General features: G+C 41.4%; 1 protein-coding gene across 5 annotated transcripts in view; it reads left to right on the forward strand.

Annotated features, from left to right (window-relative positions):
* The window catches only part of LOC119177223 (uncharacterized), a 70,599-nt gene that overhangs the window by 19,950 nt on the left and 35,741 nt on the right, over positions 1 to 14,908 (forward strand). For all 5 annotated transcript variants that reach the window (XM_037428641.2, XM_037428642.2, XM_075878277.1 and 2 more), the window contains 3 exons: positions 1,136 to 1,247; positions 7,447 to 7,510; positions 8,598 to 8,729. In XM_037428641.2, coding sequence (XP_037284538.2) covers positions 1,136 to 1,247; positions 7,447 to 7,510; positions 8,598 to 8,729 — 308 coding nt within the window. The remainder of the gene's footprint in view (positions 1 to 1,135; positions 1,248 to 7,446; positions 7,511 to 8,597; positions 8,730 to 14,908) is intronic.

Consider the following 14,908-nt stretch of genomic DNA (forward strand, 5'->3'; position numbering starts at 1 on the left):
GTGTCATTCTGATTGAAATTAGCAGTTACTTCAACCTGATTTGATAAGTTCATCAATATTGTAGGGCTTTCTTGTGTCTCGCTGAAGGATGAAAGCCACTCTCAATATTCTCCCATTTTTCCTGTTCTGTGTTAGCTGATACCATTTAATGCCTGCAAATTTCCTATTTCGGCGCACCACCTAACCATCTGCCATCTTGGGTTACATTTTCGATCCCTTGCTATCCCTTTCATGGCCCTAACTGACCATCTTGTTATCTATGCTTCACATGACATGAGCTGCTTTTTCTATTGTTGTGATTGATGAATGGTTCAGGGCCTATTTAAGAGACTATAAAGAAAAATGATGAGTTGATGTTTTTAACTGGTTAACATAAAATAAACAAGCACCAGTTTGTGCTCCGAACCCCTGCTACTTATGCTCTAAAGGTGCTCCAAGGCAAAAGCCACTCAAGTTGGTGTCAGTGTTTAGCTTGTTTTTGGCATTTAGTAGATGATGTGTGTCCATGCAAATTGATTTCAAAAGTCATCTCACATTCGAATTTTCATCAGTCTTTCAATACAATGTGTGGTTTATGGGAAAGGGCACATTTAAGCTAATGGTTCTCCAGTTTTCATGCAGGGAATCAGACATTTGACGAGAAAGGTTGGAGAATACTAACAAGAAGAATTTGGTTTCTTCTCCTGTGAGGCCAATCGGGCATTCTTTTTTTTTTTTTTAAGACTAGCTAGAGGCATTTTTCTCACATCAAAAGATTGCTTCCTGAATATACTGTTAATGGAAAGCATGTACAAGTTTGAAGTCTGTTGGGTGTTGAAAATACCCTAGTTAATGGCAGTTGAGGATTCACATAGCCTACCTACACTGCGCTGATAATGTTGGAATTGACAATGCTTATTAACAGGTGGCAATGAATGATATCTACCTGGCAGAATTCTGGATTAGGAGATACTGTGGGGGGTTAAAGAGGTTGCATAAGAATTTAACCTGTTACCTAGCTACACTTCATTATGGTGCTCTTTAGATGAGTTTAATTAAATATACTTCTAGCATGCTTTGGCTGCCTCATGCTCTTCGTTCTCTTGAAAAAAAATGCACCTCTAGAATGCTGGTTTGTTGATGGGAACATGTGCAGCCAACACAGATGGAAAGGTGAAGCCGTTGTCATGCTTTGACTTCAACTGCAACGAGCAGTTTTTGTGTGCTGGCACAGACCTCTACGATGACAACGCATACCTACTTTTCTGGTGAGTCCTTCATGGTGCCATTTTTTACAGCTTTGCATTGCTTCATTATCTGTCTTGCCATCTTGCAAGTCGGAGCTGCTCTCGTGTATCCATTTTCATAATCTTCCTCTCAAAAATTGGGTGCTCGACATGACAGTTGCTGTCGATGACTGAACAAGTAGATGCTGGCAATACAACAGAATGGCATGAATCGTTAACATGACACTAGATTATTGTATTCCATTTGCTATAATAATCTTGCCTCATTACCATTGTTCACTTACCAAATAATGTGTACTATTGTAAGATTGGCTGAGCACTTGCTCAGCCTAATTATTTTCTGTTTCATTGCACCGAGTGCTTCTGTTAATAGACTTGTCTTGGCCACTGCTAATCAATTTCTTGAATCCTCATTTTCCAATCCTCCCAGTTATATAGGCATGGTTATAAACTTTATTTTAAAGGGTGCTAGTACCACCTTTACTACCTTGAAAAGAAAATTAAATACATGTTTTATAATTTTCTGATTATTTGCAGAATGATTAAGTCACTTTAGCAACAGTGCATTGAGAAAAGCATACTGGAGTTGAGAAGGGGCTACAAGCTGTTATGAGATGCAGCAGATTTGGTCCCTTAATTGTGGATGCATGCATGCAATGTAGAACTATGAATACAAGTATGATTGCTGACATCTACAAGCTTTACTGGAAATCAATTGTTTATGATGTCGCTTTACCCCTCAATAGCAGTAAATGATTGTGTGCACCAGCTTTTTCCTATCATGTTTCCCTCTACTCCTTTCCCGCTTTACGACCGAATTTTAGGTCACCAGGTTTCAAATATGTCAATAGCTTAAGCTAAAAAGGAGTATTTAATTTTCTTCTAATTTAGATTAAAGATAAAATCAGTTATTTCCCCACCAAGATAACACATTACCCTGTCTCAAATTGCGAAATCATTGCACTGTAAGCTTCAGTCATGCCAGTCTTGGAATGACAGCATGGGTTTTCTCTATGATACACAGGCTTATTTCTGATGAACTCAGGGTTGTGAGGTGAAAGCGAGGACTATTCACTGCCATAACGGAAAATAAACCATCCAAAGCTCTTTATCTAAGACGCAGTCTGTCAGAGGCTCTGTAGCCCTATGTGTGTGTGTCAGTGATGCACAGTGTAAAGTTTTAAAATGCTTGCCTAGTACTGATTTAAAAAAGTTACAGATTGCAAATTTATTGCAGGTCTTCATGCTGAATTGTTATTATGCAGTTTTTGTATAATTGTTTGCAAGAGCCCTTTGCATAATTTGTGGAATGCTGCTTGCTAGTAAAAGTATATTTTTGCTGTTATGAAATCACTGGATGGGATGAATTTCCTTTATGGCATTGAGGTGGCATTTTAAAAATGAATGCATCAATGCAAACTGTACAGTGAACCTTTTACCCTGATGTTGCAAAATGTCAGTTTTTGGTCGCATTTTTCACCCCTTATTTTGAAAAGATTTTGTGCTAGACTCCACATGTCTCATGATCTCAATAACAGAGTCATTACCCAATGCTCTGCAGCAAAATATTAAAAAAAGAAAGAGGAAATAGAATTTTGTGGACACATATGTACCCTGCAAAACTTGCACTGCAAGCAGCAAGCAGCATGAAAAGTGGGGAACCAATGTTGCCAAGCGAGAGACTGCAGAGTTGGATTTTTCTTATCCTTTTATCTGTCACAGCTCAGGGCTGCTAGCTTGGTGGCTCTCAGCCATTTCGTTGTTGCCCCGCTCATATGGTACGCTTTAGTTTGTGAAAGATAATCTGGCACTTTATCAGGTCAAATAAGTCCTCTTCTTTTATAAGAACAGCATCCAAGCCCAGAGCATTTCAGTAAGATTGCTTCTTAATAACAGCACTTGCTTTATGCTCTGCCTCAAGCGAGATGCAAGCGGTATGCTACTAAGTGGCATTTTCATAAGGCATCACAGTGTGCTCTTTGGCAAAGTGCCAGTAATGCTTTTGCCTGTGAATGGTGAGGCAGCTGGTACTGAAGCACCCTAAACTAAACAGTTCTATTACTGACAGAACTTTGGGGCTCTGTAGGGTCTAGGCAAGGCCATCAGGCTCCAGTTTTGTGGTTTCACTATCATCAAAAATCTGCTTGCCTTGAAAAATTTTCTGAATTGAGTGAATAGCTTATGTCTTGTGAGATTTGTTTGCCATGAAGCAGTACAGTTAAACTTGGATATGACGACATTTGCAAATTCCTGGAAAAATTCGTTATGAAGAGGATTTCGTTATATGCAGGCTTGGTAAAAAAAATTCGAAAAATAAATGCACAAATAAAACAAAAGGGGAACTGAAGGCAGAGCTAACCCAAAAATCTTATTTAGCGGTAAAAAACTGCGTTATTATTGCGATAGCAATTGCATGCGACACACTCAGCTGGTTTTTGCCGACGCCGTCATGTTCTGTAACAAGTACAAATTGATAACATGCCTCGTGCATCGTAACTTTTAGAAGCGAGTAAAGGCGCGCGAGTGCTGCTGAAGTGGAGATCAAATGAGCTGGCCCATCTTTATCGCCTGAAGGGCGCATAAAATAGCATTCCCCCCCCCCCACCCCGCGTGTTAAAACTGCCGTCTAATGCTCAAACAAAAAGGAAACCACCAGTCTTGAACGAGCAGGGGGGGGGGGGGGGGGGGTCACTAGTAGCAACGGTGAATTTTGATTTTGAGAGTGGCGTTGCTGGCGTGCATGCTATCTCAACAAGCATCAGTCGGCTTTCAATGTGAATAGACTGTGAAAAGAGCACATCTCCCTGGGGCGGCCATATCTGCTTACACCAGCGTTTTGTAGCAGTTCTGCAATATCAGATTCAGAAGAGTTGGCTACCAGCCTTACTTTGTATAACATTACAATTTGTTGCTATAGCGCGCCGTCATGTTGTTGCCAGAGCAAATCGGCTCATTTCGGAGGCTATGGTTCCGCGAACTTGTGACGCTAATGCAAACGTGCGACGAGTCGACTTCCGAAGATCCGTTGTGGACCCTTTATATCCAGTGCGCCCCCACATATGTGACGCTAACTAAAAGCTACGACATCGCCAGCGGAAAACAATATCTTTTCTTTCATTTGGAGCGGGAGGGCACATCCCCAAATGCTGCTGGGGGTTAAGAACGGTGGTAACGTCGGCTCATGGAGCGCAAGCCCGCCTCGCGGAATAACAAGTGCTCGCTCTCACCTGGGAGTCACCGGGTCCATGAGTGCGCCACGTTGCTTCGCGCTTTGTTGGTGGCGGGCCAACCGCAGAAGATGCATGCTCGTGCCAAAATGTCTAAATCCGGGGCTGAATTTCTACATTGTCCGTGGCGAAAATTCGTTATATCAAGGTTGTCTCCCGCTCCGTTGTTACTTTGTTGCATAGAGGTCGCAAATACATAAGCTTCTATGGAGTAACGGCAGTGAATAGAAAATATTTGTTATTTCAAAGAATTCGTTATATGCAAGTTTATTATATAGAGGTTTAATTGTAGTACTTTTTACTGATTTCACTACCCATTAAAGTTTTACTTTTTACAATGGGAAGTCAGTATCACTAATTGACCGATCTCCACCGTTGCCAAAAGGTGAAAAACCTTTTGCGGCACTTAGCGCCGCAGTCAACTTCTTTGCGATAAAATGTTATCGCTTCGTGAATTTATGGCTTCTTGCACTCGAAGGTGTTGTTCGTTAATCGTCGGCAGTCGTAGATGCCAAGGATGGTGTCAAAAAAGTTCGCTGGGTGAAAGCTGACTGCAGTCTTCGGGCTGCCTGCTATTTGTTTGTTTTTTCTCACTTCCGTTTTTTTGGTTAAAAAACACCTGGAAAGTGAGCGGCCTTACTCGCAGTGTCTGAAATCTGCGTGTGGTGCTCGACGTGGTCTACAATATCTTCGTCGCAAGTAAACTGCTGCGAGGGACCGCCCGAGTGCGCGCCCGTCACATACTTTGATGTGTTCGTTTTTTTTTCCCCCGCTTCATATGAGCAATATTTTTACCGCGAATGTGTCGGAAGTGTTCGTTGTAAAAGTAGGCCTTGAAAAATGTTCGCTGTATGTGGACTTAGTTTCAAAGGGTTGCATAGGAAAATCACAAGTGCACCGAAATATGGTCGTTATAACCGATAAGTCGTTATATCTGGGGTGGGCTTGACTGTAACTGCTGCAATTGAGTTTCCTACTGTATTTACTGCAGGGAAGTCTGGCACAAGCTACTGTGGATATGATAGGTAGTAGATTAAGGGGAGATGCTACTCGAAGACACTTTTTCTTTAATATTCACTCTAGAGCAATGAAACTTCAGCTGTTTATAGAACTTTATATGCTGATTTCAAATATATAATTAGTTGTCTTGCAAGTTAACACTTTTAGCTCTGCAACATGACAAAGTGAAAACCTTAACCCTTTTGCCCCCCCCCCCCCCTTTTTTTCGTCCCTAAAATTCTGTAATTTTTTACCATCCATAGTTCATAATGCTTCAAATAAAGTGTAGAGTGCAAATAACTAATTAGGAAGCACATACAAAATATGTAATGCGCGTGAAAAATAATAGACATAAAAAGTCTATATTTCACCTACCCTAGTAAAGGTATACATACAATTTTTTTATACAATAAAATGTTGAAATTTAAACTAGATAATTGCATTTGTCATACTTTGAAAAAAAATTGGGCAACATTTCATGCAGATCCAAGCACTAGAAGTGCCCAAAAAAGGAGGGGCACATTGGAAAAAATGGCAAAACTTGTGTTTTGAGAAAAACGAGTTTTAAAGTTAAAATTGAGTTTTTATTTATGGAAGATATTACTAAATCAGATGAAATTTGCACACCAAAAAAGAACAATCCATCTTGTGGTGGCCACTGCGACTAAAATACGCCAGCACCATGAGTTTGTCCGTCTCGGCGTTTTCAAGCCGAGCCGACTCTTCACAGGCCATGAAACGCTTGCTAAACTTCCGCTCCATCTGGCAGAGCCTTGTGCCAATTGCAAGCTAGAAAGAAGTTCGACAGGACTGCGAAATCCAAACTAAGTCCAGTGTCATGCCATTTGGCAGCCATGTTTGTGCCACATACTGTCGTACATAATGGCAATGTCGTCCCTGCTAAGTTCTCTCACTGCGAGCTCTTTGGACCTCTTAAGATTGGCGCTGACGTCATCCATTGCCGCATCACGAACTTTCCAGCTGACGGGTGTGAATGACTTTGATGCATTGGCTTTTGCAAGCCAACAACTTCCGCAAATCGGACCAGCTGCTCGTAGCCTATTCCTACTGAACGCGCCGCACAACGGCTTTCACTTGCGAGAAATGCCTTTTTTCATTCATAACGCAGATAATTTCACGAGAAAAGCATTGTTCAGCTGTGCTGCTCGACACAACATGGACCCCGCAAATATGTTTGACAGCGCATACAGGCGTGCAGTGGCCAATGGCGGTCCCCGATTCGTACCATGTGATAAGCCAGTCACGGCGCTCGAAAAAGGCGCAGAAGAGTGATTCTTTTTATTTCTTGTGCTGCATCAGCGAGAGAAACTGTTGTTATTTGAAGAGTGAGGCTCGACTCATGCATTAACAATGGCTAGCGGCGGCGCATTATCGGTGGCAAGGGGCTCGAAGACTGCACACTTTCGACCTTTTAACAGGCACCTTGTGCTCTTTAGATGAAATTTTACAGCATCTTCAGTTATGAATCGACCTGTATTATTTTTTTCATAACAGTAGAGGTACTTATCAAAACAGGCGAAAATGAAAAATCGGTAATTTTGAAAAAAAAAAACTCGCGTTTTTCGATCCGCATCTTCCCTTAACTTGCCTAGCCTTCAGACTTGCCCCTTCGAACACACTTGTGACCTTGTTTATTGTTTAGACTTTTGTTTCGGATAAAATAATTGCTCATTGTCAATCTCAGCTGTGTTCTGTGGCAGTGCTTTTGTATCAGAAAGACTGAGTGAGGCTGGTCTACCTAATAGTAACATTTTGACCTTGCAAAGTAGGGCACATAAAAACATGCATATTTGTATTTTATGTTATGCTTTATGTTACTAGCCTGGTATTGACAAACATGTTAAAAGAAATTGTTTTACTTCATAAATTGATAATCTAACAAGCGTAACTTTCTTTCTCCATGACTCTTTTTGTTTCACTTGTCTATGGTGGTTTGTTGCCCAGCCATTGACGTATTCTGGCATCTTTTTCAGGGATTTCAGGAGCAACAAAATCCTTGGTGGCTATTGGGACTCCCATAGTGATGACATCACACAGGTAGGAGGCTATACAATTTATTTTGTAGACCAAATTTATTTATTTTAGTATTGTCGACTGTAAAGTAAGCTTTGTGATTGGAAAGCTGGGAGGACAACAGATTTATGCATACTAGGAGGAGTACATTTGTTTGGCTGAGAATGGTAGGAAAATTTCACAGGTGATTAACTTCTGAAAATTAGACTAATACTTGAGGTTTCGAAACCCCAGTTTGAGCTTGAAATCTGGCTTAAAATCTAATTATCTGCTTATTCTGGTGCAGTGCTTGATGTTCAAAGTCCAGCCACAGCAGCTGTATCATGATGAAGCTGAAATGCAAAAATGCCTCTGTACTTGTAGCTTCTAGGCACTTGGTTAAGAAAACCAGATAGTGAAAACCAGTTTACAGTCAGCTAGTGGGCCTGCAGTCACAAAATTAAGCACCACAAAGGTCTGGACAGAAAAAAAAGTGGGTGGGGGGTTTTAACATTATCTCAGTTATTGTTGCTGCTCACTTGAAAGGCCTTTTTCATATCTCGTATATGGCTCATTTCTTAAGGATTCAATGTTAGGATTAAAAGTAAAATGCTCTACTAGAGTATTTCACTTCACTATACAGAGGCTAGTCTAGTCTAGTACCATCTCTAGCTTACCCGGCAAAAGCGTTATTAGTTGTTGCATGGGACAAAATAATGTAAGTACCATCTGGCAATGTCGTGGTACATTGTTTGTGTAAAGTTCAGCTGCTAGCATAAGGTCTTCATGCTGTGTAACAACTCTTGTAACGTTGGTAATGCGACATTAGTCTGGTAAACATCCTAGTACCAATCAGTTTACTGAACGGCTGCTACACAAGGAATTTGTCATATGTTCAATGCAATGTGCTCGTAGTTTTGAGCCACAAAATGGTGTGTAGGCTAGCCAGATGAAATGCAGTGCTTTCTTGGCATGCATTTGTTGGCATGTTAGGACCCAGGCCCTCTTGGGTGAAAAGTATGGATATCTAGGCATTCATGGGCACCTGCAGCATAGCAGCAGTAGGGCCCATTCAGAAAAAAAGCCGTGTGCAGGTTAGCAAACAACAGCTCATCTTTCCTGTGGGCGTCAGATCAAGTTCCATCCGTCGAAGCCCAACTGCATGGCCTCGTCCAGCATGGATGGCCTGGTGAACCTGTTTGACATCAGCCAGACAGACGAGGATGATGCATTACAGACCACTGTGAACTGCGACTGCTCGATTGTAAGTTCACTCTACCTGTAACATGTGAAATATTACGGTTCAGAAAAAGCTCTCAAATATACTCAAATTTGTTATGTATTAGCATACCTGTCCGGGAGACACCCGGATTCCGACCGTTTCTTTCTTTTCTATGGTTGTCATGAAATTCTTCCGGAAATCGATGTTTCTTTGCATGATCTAGCCCCATTGACAAAAATGCAGGTCAATCCGCTTCAGGCTTTTTGCGAACCGCGGCAGATACAAATTTGTGAACTTTCCCAGCCAAACTCCACTGTCGATTGGGCTAAAATTCGAATGCATGTTCCAAACACTTATCCTAATCACGGCGGATGATATGAACTTTAGTATCGAAACCGTCGAACGTGCGGAAATCTCCCGGATTTAGAATCCTTATACTTAGCAGGTATGTATTAGTACTGGGGAGTGTTAAATATTACATACTTAACATACTTAAACAACTTGGAGAGCTTAAAGAGCCTTTGTCTGTACCAATATCTTATTGTACTTGCATAATGATAGCAAGTTTTTGCTAGGGGCCAAGATTACTTTCATGGTAAAATTTTTGTGAGAAAAAAAAGTTGCTAGCTGACATTCTGATTATGGCTACTGTTACCATAACCAATGAATATTGTGCTGAAGAACTTTTTGTGTTGCATGCGTTGTAAACTGCTTTCGTTGCAAGGCAAGATGCTACCTCACTGTTTCGTGTGGTGGCCACTTGAAAACAGTTTGAGCATTTTCAGGGCCGGTGCCACGTTGCTATGGCGCCATGGTGAGGTCAGGGTGTGATTGTTGCGCGATAAAAAAAAAAGGAATACAATCAAATTTTTTGCTAGAAAATTCAGGTGTCAAGAGTACATTAATTTAATTACGGTACTTCCATGACATTTTGCAAGCACCGGCTACTGGCTCATTTTGCTCTTTAAAGCTGACTCTATATGCAAAAATGCACACCATTGTTGCTAGAAAGAAATCTGTCTCAGTGTGTGAGAACTCCCATGTAAAAGGGCCAGTAAACAACTTCGCATTCTAGTATTTGTAATGGAGAGGTAACTGCGTACTTGTATGATGTGAACACGCTGCCTCAAGAATTTGGAGTTCAGAGCTCGTCATAACTACGAGCACTTCTACAGCATAACTCAATGTCGGTAATTATGTCAATTGGTGCAAAGCGAACAGTTGAGCTAGGCTTCTTCAACGTGTTGTTTGTGTTATAGCGGCATGATTAGAAAGTGGGGTGCGAGGATCTGAGGAGGTAAATGTGCCACAGCTGATGAGCCCTTCCCTAAGCGGTGAAGTTTGCTAGATGCCTCTGCCTCCATTCTGGGGATACTGTATGTCCCACTAGTTCTAGCTCTACCATGATGACAGGTGCACAGGAAATGAAAGTGCGAAATGAAAACGATCGAGCCACCCCGTGCTTGCTTCGAAGCCCGTGATGTCTAGAGCAAAAGCCAGTTGCCAGGCTTTTTTCCTGCAGCATGGGTCCCGACAGCGGACATTTTGAGAACATGAGTGTTGGAACCACGTGAGCACTGCAGAATCCACGTCCTGAAAGTTCCCTAGTCGGAGCCGTTTTCTTGATTGTGCGAGTTGGGACCCTCGGTGCATGATGATCTTTTGTCAATCCTTCAGGATGGGCGTGATAGTTGATGGTCCAACCCCCCTCTCATTCGCAATGTGGATTTGCTTTTTACCAGCGTCTATTTGTGAATTGATGTCCACTTTTTTTTGCAAAGAGAACTGCGTCCGCTTCTTTCTTATGCTGTTCCCTGTGCTCATGGCGAACGGCAAATGTAGAAACGAATGTCTAACTAGGTGTTGCTAACACTGATTGTTAAATGACAATTGAACGACGTTCACAGTCGCCTGAACAAAGGTTGCCAAGCTAGGCCAGTGGGCAAGGTTCAATGTGGTTAAATCGCTGAACGGAGTGGAAAAACGACAGGAGGTGCTGCGATAGCATAGTGCAAATTATGGAGAAATGATCGGAAAGCTTTGATGATAATAATAGTGCCACATAGTATGGAGCTGGGCATTCGCTGTATTTACTCCCGTAATCCTCGCACTCGCATAATTCTTGCACTATTCCTCCACAAATTGGCCAACAAAAATATGATTTTATTTTTCTGCAAGTACTCATTAGCGCATTCGCGACGATTGCAGCAGTAATGTCTACTTCTTTCAACCACTGATGATAACGCACAGCCTAGCGCCATCTTTTAAAAACTATCAATACTACCAACGCACGGTGCTCTAATCCAATCCAAGCCATAATGGCAAGCGTCCGTTGCGGTGTGTTAATAAAGTCTGTACAGCGTGTGGTAACAAGATGTGTTGATACGAAGGGTACATGGCTGCTTTTAAGTTGAAAGTGATTGACCGTGCTTAAAATGACGACGATAGGGTTGCCGGCAGGCACTTTGGAGTCGGCGAGTTCTGTGTTCGCTACTGATGAGGGCAGCACGAGAAGTTAGAGGCTGCCAACATGCATCAGATGTTTGGTGGGCCTAAGAGTGCAAAATACCTCCAGCTTGATGCAGAACTTCTTTGTTTTGTCAAGGGTCTCCATACGAAGGCCTTTGAAACAGTGGACAGTGGCTTTAGTGTCTGCAAATAAATCGCTTTGTGTTGAACCTGTGGTTTTATTGTTAAAGTAAGTCTTGATCAGTACTTAGTTATAGTTCCTGGTGTGAGAATCCAGATTTGCGACAACTTCAGTTTCTTTTTCACTCTGTACGTTTTTGTGGAAAATTTTCCTCGCGTAATTATCACACCCCTCCAACTTTTCATCAGATTTGCGCGAAGGAAGGGCTAAGATTATGCGAGTAAATACGGTTGATCGCTGCAAGTAATTTGTTATTTTGAAGTGCTATTAAGATTGCCACGCGATCAAATTTTATTCGTTATTCTGAAACATTCATTGCTGTGACATTTGTAGTAATGAAATACTTTTACATTGAATCAATGGACATTGAGAGGGGGATTTTCAAAATACTCTTTAATCTGAAAACATTGATCTGAGGTTCGTTATAATGGTATTTCACTGTAACAAGAATGACATTTTTATGAAAAAAATTGTACTGTGAGAAGTGTCAAAATGCTCAATCCATACTAATTGCTCGCTTTTAGTTCATGATACTAATAATAGTAAATCAGGTCATGAAAAAGATAATTGTATTCTTCACATGTCAAGGAATATGAAGGGAAAATTTCATCCGTATCTGGCCATCAGAAGTACCAAAAACGTAATTGTTTAGGCTGAAGAAGTGCCCAAAATTTTGTCTCTAAAACTTGTTTGAAATGGTGAAATGAAACAGCTAATCCGAATACCGGCTGCGGCGGCTGTATTTCCCATGAGGCGGAAACGTTGTAGGACCGTGTGCTCAGATTTGGGTGCACGTTAAAGAACCCCAGGTGGTCGAAATTTCCGGAGCCTTCCACTACGGCGTCTCATGATCATATCGTGGTTCTGGGACAATAAACCCCATATATCAATCAATCAAATAGCTAAGCCAAGTGGCAAAGATGTGCTTTTTAATACGATTTCTTCCATTACGAGAGCTTGGGAATTATTATTTCAAGCATGTGGCTTTGGTGAACTCCTCATGTGAAATGGAATGGCGTCCACTGCGGTGGTGTAGCAAGCGGTTGAGGTACTTGGCTGCTGACTCGAAGGTTTGATCCCGGCCACAGCGGTCGCGAGGAGAAACGCTAAAGGCTCATGTGGTGTGGGATGTCAGCGCACGTTGAAGAACACCAGCTAGGGACATAACCTCACATATTTATTAATATTATTATTGTTATTATTGAATAGAAGGCAAGCATCCTGGTGACAACTTCCATGGTACTTAGACGTGAGCTTTTTTTAATTTTTAATAGCCACCTTGTTTTTTTTTAAGTGATTATAACCTACTTGGAGTCTAATTATTGTCTTGATTTTTTGTCATGAGAGTAGACCAAACTTGTCAAGTAAAACAAAAAGTATGTTATTATCACCCCTTAAAAGCAAAGACTGCCTGAGACAGGTCCATGACGCACCGCAATAGATCCAAGTACGTCAAGTACTCAAACAGCTTCTCAGAGTGCAGACGATGCAACAAAAACATGCTTGTGGTAAGATGAGCTGTCATTGGTAGAACATGATACAATGGCTTTTTATTGTATCATTAACAACTCTCTTGGCTTTTTATTACCATTCAGGCTACAGCTGCTTGAAAGTAAAAATGCGAACCAGTAAAGATTGGGGATGCCACACTGTTCACGCATTCGCATCTCACTGTACATTGATATTGCATTTAATACGAACTTTTTCATGCAGGTTGTTATTCTTCTTGTCGCAAAGTGGTTAGCATGACAACTTTTTGTATGGTATGTCTAAAATGTCCGATTGTTCTGAATTCTTCATTTTCCCAAGACTTCTACCTACCTTTTTCAATGTTATTACTTCCAGTTCCCTCTGGCAGCCTCTGCAGTATTTCTAGTTAAGGTGACAGGTTCTAATGAAGCAAAATAGACAAGTGGGTGAGTTGGTATAGGGTAAATTTGTTCAGAATGAAATTGCAGACGACCAGGAGAAATCCAAGTGCTTAATTCTCTGAACTAAAAGTGCTTTCCTGGTAACAGCAGCTTATGGTACTGTTGATGGTGTTGATGGTTTGGCTCCTATCGATGGCATCTACAGGTTTTTTTGTGCCGTTTTTGCAGACTGTGGCAATAGATGAGTCCTCCCGTCTGTGCCATGAATTTGTCCTTCTGAGTGGTTGTCCTAAAACATGGTGCTGCAGAGTTTTGCACTTCGCCATCCCTGAAGTTATATGTTTTGGCTTGCCAAATGCCAGAACTTATTGAAGAAATTTGATATCATTGTCTTTATTTAAAAAGCATGGTAGTTTGCATTTATAATGACAGCAACAGAAATATAAAAAATCTTGGCCTGTGATAGCCAGAATACAAGTGATTATCTGTTGCTATGTAAGACTTGGAGTGCTTTTCCACTTAATTTTAAAATGGTCTTTACTGTGGGGCCTCTGATTATGCAATGACATGCATTCTATCACAAATTTGTTTGGTCCTGGTGAAAACTCGTGTGCTCTCTCTCATATTGACTGCTAGAAAATCGAGATGCTACTGTCGACTGCCGATTTTTTAACCCTCAAGAGCTTGTAAAAATATCTGAAAAAGCAAATGTGCCTTAAAAAATCTGTTTATCGCGTACCATTGAGAAAGACAGCTGAACAAGTGACGATTCCTGATCTGAACTATGCTTTGCTTCTTTGCAAGCCAGTCCAACTGAATTTTGGCAAAAGTTTTCATGTTGCCATAAGCCTATGATGGAATTGCGGCCACTTGCATCAGCTCTGCTTGCGTCGATTGTGCTGTTGTCATGAGTTGTTGCTGTTGGACCAGTGCGCAGTTTCAACTTGCTGTCCATTACTGCACACTCAGAAAATGAGACATTCGAGGGAATCTTGACACTTGCAGTGCAGAGGTTGTTGATGAGCTGCTGACTTCCGTACACAGGATGAGTGACGCCACTCTTGTCTAAGGTGGCCAGCTTGCCATTCAATGCAAAATTATGCATGATGGGAACAGTTGTGCAGAACTGTTGATGTCATCCACTTTCGTGCATCGGCGAGCATGCGAAGTGCTAAATGCGTGTTAATCGGCGCGCAATATTCGTCACCTGCTCAACTACCTACCAACATGAGAACGCAAAAAATGTGCTTCGTCGCCATCGCTCTGTATCCGATCTTTTTGAAGGGAGGTTGTGTCCAACATAGTTTTGCTGTCTTTCTCACAGTCAAGTTTTTATTGTAGACAATTTTTGGACTCTCTTTATTGGAATAAAGGCCTATTAAGTTAAACTTTTTGTTTAAATGGGAGAATCTGTTTGCCCACGACTCCTGTAATGAAATACTTAGCTGTTTATGTTTTAAAATAATTTAGTATGCAGTTCAAACCCGCAATAACGAAACCCCGCAAGTACGAAATTCCCTCGGCAATGAAATATTTCCGGATCCCCGGCGAACGTTCATAGAAGCCCATGTATTACGTATCTCGCGGCAATGAAATGTTTTTGGACAGCGATCCCGCATTAACGAATTTTCTACCACGGTGCAGGCCTTATTTTACTCTCCCGAAAAAGGTTCTGTTGAAAATATGCTCGTATGCATGTT

This window comes from Rhipicephalus microplus, chromosome X (assembly GCF_043290135.1).
Source record: "Rhipicephalus microplus isolate Deutch F79 chromosome X, USDA_Rmic, whole genome shotgun sequence".
NCBI classification, from domain to species: Eukaryota; Metazoa; Arthropoda; class Arachnida; order Ixodida; family Ixodidae; genus Rhipicephalus; species Rhipicephalus microplus.